General features: G+C 45.8%; 1 protein-coding gene across 1 annotated transcript in view; it reads right to left on the reverse strand.

Moving 5' to 3' along the window:
- Positions 1-4,300, reverse strand: part of msi (RNA-binding protein musashi) — a 150,790-nt gene extending 146,490 nt beyond the window's left edge. The window contains exon 1 of the mRNA XM_080276554.1: positions 4,242-4,300. Within this exon, the coding sequence (XP_080132680.1) occupies positions 4,242-4,254 (13 nt within the window). The 5' untranslated portion in view covers positions 4,255-4,300. The remainder of the gene's footprint in view (positions 1-4,241) is intronic.
- Between the last annotated feature and the right edge of the window lie 485 nt (positions 4,301-4,785).

The following is a 4,785-nucleotide window of genomic DNA, read 5'->3' on the forward strand; positions in this document are numbered from 1 at the left end:
TTTGTGTTTTGCTTCGTGATTTGTAGTGATGATGATGATGATGATGATAATTTCTCACGTCTCGCATCTGTCCATTATTTCAAGATCAATAACAACCGCAACGCCACTGTCCAAGAACTATTTTGATATTGAAATCCGTCACAGCCATTGCCTACCAGAAGCCGAGTTATAAAGAAACGTTGAGGTCAAGTTCACCTGTCTTGTGCATGTCAACTGAGGTCATCACAGTCTATAAGTCCACGAAGTTTGGCGGCTCCAGTTTTAATCCTTCATGGAAAATTAGGTGACATCAGGATTATTCGGAAAAGTCACCATTTTTTACCCCAGGCGATCTTAGAGAATAATCCACCTCACTGCTCGGGTATATTGTAGTAAAACTTAAGCTTGCTAGTATAAGTGGTTCTTGAAATGGTGTGGCTGACTCACTTTTTTTTTTGTTAGAATAATATCCGGAGATCTGGTGGACGAATTGACACCATATTCGGCCAGAAGAAACGACAACTGAACGACAAACTTGACTATATTTGAAGGCTTCAGGTCAAGTAGCCTTTGAAATGTCACAGTTTTAAAATAATAATAATAATAATAATAATGATAGTGAAAAGTTTCCACAACGATACGGGAAGGGTTAATGATGATGATCACGATGATGGTGATTGATGATGATGACGACGATGATTGATGATGATAATGATGATGAAGGTGATTGATGATGATGATGACGATGATTAAGGATGATGATGATTGATGATGACTATGATTGCTGCTGCTGCTGCTGATGATGATGATGAGGATGATTGATGATGATTGATGATAATGGTGACGATGATTGATGCTGATGCTGATGATGATGACGATGATTGTTGATGATGATGATTGATGATGATGACGATGAGTGATAATAATGATGATGATGATTATTATTACAACCGCAAGCTTATCTCAACCAATCTCCTGCGAAGTACCAATCAGCAGCCAGTCCTTATCATTATTATCATGACCTGTGGAAGACTGATAACACTGCGCTTCTACACCCTTGGCACTAGGCCCATACTTCACAGGGTAGGGTATCCTCACCAAATTCTTATCAGTAATCAGTTCTTCTTATCAGTCCGTTGGCTTCAGAAATATATTTGATTTTGTCCAATTTTTAAACTTATATTTCACTTAATTTGTTTCTGAAGAGGCAGTAAACTCACTCTCTCTCTCTCTCTCTCTCTCTCTCTCTCTCTCTCTCTCTCTCTCTCTCTCTCTCTCTCTCTCATGCAGTGGAGGATAGGAACGCTTTGTAATTAAAAAAGAAGGCTTAAAGTTGATGAGAGAGAGAGAGAGAGAGAGAGAGAGAGAGAGAGAGAGAGAGAGAGAGAGGCCGAAGGAAACATGCTTAAGGGTGAGAGAGGTGGAGGAAAGGTTAGAAAGGAAGAAGGGAGAAAGAAAGTGGGGTAAGGGAGAAGAGAGGAGGAAAGAAGAAAAGGAAGATGGTTAAGAGGAGGAGGAGGAATGGAGGAAAAAATAGATAGGTAAAAGGGGGAGGTGAAAAGGGGTAAGGGGAGAGAAGGGGGAGAAGAAGAGTGAAAAGGGAGAAGGGGGAGGGAAAAGAGGGGGAGGAGGGGAGGAGAGAGAAAAGGGAGGGGGGAGGGGACATCGCTAACGGTCCCCCTTTCCTCATTGTTGCATCTCTAACCGACCCATTTGAGAGAGAGAGAGAGAGAGAGAGAGAATTGGCCCCTACTGGATGTCTTTCAAGATTAGGTCCACTGGAATAAAGGAAGAAGAATTAAGTATATATATAAGGAAGAAGAAATTAGGAGAATGTAGAGGAGGAAGAAGAAGAAGAAGAGGAGGAGGAGGAGGAGAGGAGGAGGAGGAAGGGATAAACAGATGGAGAGAAGAGGAAGGAGAAAAAACAGATGAAGAAGAAGAAGAGGAGGAGGAGGAAGAGGAAGAAGGAGGACATGAGGAAGAAGAAAGAATGGGATAAACAGATGAAGAAGAGGAAGGAGAGGAGGAAAAAGAAAGAGAAGAATTAGATGAAGACGAAGGAAGGAAAAAGTGAGAAGGAATACTATAGAAAAAGCTATTGGGGAATTTTATAGGAAAGTGGGAAAGGGAAACAGACAGCCATGGTCAAAAGAGAGAGAGAGAGAGATTGGGAGGGATAGATGTTCCTTGCCTTTCAGTCTCTTACGTCTTTTGAATCTCTCTCTCTCTCTCTCTCTCTCTCTCCCCCTCTTGCCCTTTGTTCCTTAAGGGAGGGAGGGAGGGGTAATATGGTCCAAAAGATGCCTCCCTTCCTCCCTTCCCCTCCCCTCCCTCCCTCCCTCCCTTTCCATCTCCCCTACCCTGCTACTCCTCTTTCACTTCCTCCCCTCCCTGCTCTCTCTCTCTCTCTCTCTCTCTCTCACAGCCTTCTTCCTCACTATCTTTGCCTTATTCTGCTAAAGTCACTCTTGTAGGAGCTGGTGATGTTCCTTCGTCCTTTTTCCTGCCGGGTTTGTCGGGGGGATTGGTGGGCAGGGGAGAGCCTGCTTTGCTATCCTTGTCCTGTTCTTGCGAGGACCTGCCTAGTATGAGTTTTCTGATCGTATATTAAAAGTGAGAGTATTTATTTTTCTCTCTTCTCCCTTTCCATCGCTCCCTTTCTCTCCCTGTTATGGTTCCCTCACTCTTTCCTCTGTCCCCTCCCTTCCTTCTTCTCTTCCCTCTCTCCCTTCCTTCCTTCCTTCCATCCATCTACTATTCCCTCTCTCCTTCCCTCCCTTCCTCCTCCTCTTCCCTCCGTTCCTCCTCCTCTTCCCTCCGTTCCTCCTCCTCTTCCCTCCGTTCCTCCTCCTCTTCCCTCCCTCCCTCCCTCCTCCTCTTCCCTCCCTCCCTCCTCCCTTCTACTGTTACCTCCTTGCTTCCACTCATACCTCCTTCCCTCCCTTCCTTCTACTGTTCCCTCCCTCCCTCCCTTCTACCATTCCCTCCCTCCTTCACTCCCGTCTTTAAGCACTCCTTCCTCATCCTTACATCTTACACTCCTTCTCTTCCACTTCTCAAAATCTTTCCTTCACTTTTTCCTTGCTACTCACGGCTTTATTTTTTTTTTTTCCTCCCTCCATCTCTTCACTCCTTCACTCTTACGGTTTTTCCTTCCTTTTTTCCTTCCTCCTTCGTTTCATTTCCTTTCTTTTCTTCACTCTTATTTTTTCTGACTCACCTTTCCCACCTCTTGCCTCCTTTATCTGCCTTCCTTCTCTCCCTCCCTCGCCATTCCTTACTGCTTCCCTTTTCTCTTCTTCCTTCCTTCCCTTTCTTCTCTCCCTCCTTCCCTTCCTTCTTTCCCTCCTTCCCTTCCTTCTTTCCCTCCTTCCTTTCCTTCTTTCTTTCCCTCTCTCCTTTCCTTTCCTTCCCTCCTTCCTTCCCTTCCTCCTTTCCCTCCATCCTTCCCTTCCATCTTTCCCTTTTTCCTTCCCTCCCTTCTTTCCCTTTTTCCTTCCCTCCCTTCTTTCCCTTTTTCCTTCCCTTCCATCTTTCCCTCCTTCCTTCCCTTCCTCCTTTCCTTCTCTTCTTTCCCTCCTTCCTTCTTTCCCTCCTTCCTTCCCTACATCGCGTATGTTAGTGATCGTAGAACCACGTGGTATTTCCTTTGCGGTGTGAAGGGAGAGAAGGAAGGAGGGAGGGGAGGGAGGAAAGGAAGAAGGGAGGGAGGGAGGGAGGGAAGAAAGCAGGGGAAAAGTATTGAAGTATTCCTGGAAGAGGGAGAGTAAGAAAAAAAAAAAGTAGGAGTATTGGCCAGGGGGAGACAGAGGGAGACTAAAGCGATGAGACAGGGAGGAGACAGAGACACAGGAGGGAGAAGAGAGGCAGGAGAATGACCAAGGAGGAAAGAACGACGAGAGAGGGAGACAGAGGATGAGAGAGACGGCAAGGAACAAATTATTGGACGGGGCGGGACAGAGGGAGACTAAAGCAGAGAGACAGGGAGGAGACAGAGGCACAGGAGGGAGAAGAGAGGCAGGAGAATGACCAGGGAGGAAAGAACGACGAGAGAGGGAGACAGAGGAAGAGACGGCAAAGAACAAAGGAGAGAAGCCATCGAAAAGACAAAGAAATGCTTGCAGATTTCCGGTTAAGAAAGAACACAGGTGATCCAGACACCGGCTAAGGATGTGGGAGGCAAGATGTGAAAATTCGGACGGGAGGGGAGGCGAGAGGAGGGAGGAAAAGCGGAGGAAAAAACCCCTGAGAGTGCATACCTTCAAGCCTCATGTAAACGGTGGAGTCGTCAGTCAGCGCTGGGCATGTGTGGCGGGGAGTGTCTCAGAGGGTCTTTATTCCAAACCTCTCCAGCCTGTCTTCCTTCTTCCCTCCACTGCTCCTTTGTCTTCCTCCACGCGTATCCTTCACTCACACACGTCTAGGCATACGACAATTACAAACGTGTATAGGAGGGCGACGACAACGGAATTATATTTTTCCCGTCATATAAATTGTAATCAGGCCTTCAATGTGTTTCCTTAGAACTTCTTAGTATACGTCTGGGAGGCGAAAAACGAACTTCACACTGGCTTGATAAATATAAGAATCACAGGAAATGCTGTCTACTTTTCTACTATATATTTTTTCACGATAGATAGATAGTAAATATGCCTTGCCGCCTCGATAGATGAAACAATAATAGACTGAGGCCAAGGTTGTTCGACTGTTGTTATAGTGGTTGGGAAAATTATCCAATAACGAAATTGCGGTAGTAGTAGTAGTGGTTATTGGGGTGGGGGATTAGAGGTGGTGGTAGTGGGG

The sequence above is a fragment of the Coenobita brevimanus genome, chromosome 65 (assembly GCF_032717465.1).
Source record: "Coenobita brevimanus isolate Jiangsu-jjx chromosome 65, ASM3271746v2, whole genome shotgun sequence".
Classification (NCBI taxonomy): domain Eukaryota; kingdom Metazoa; phylum Arthropoda; class Malacostraca; order Decapoda; family Coenobitidae; genus Coenobita; species Coenobita brevimanus.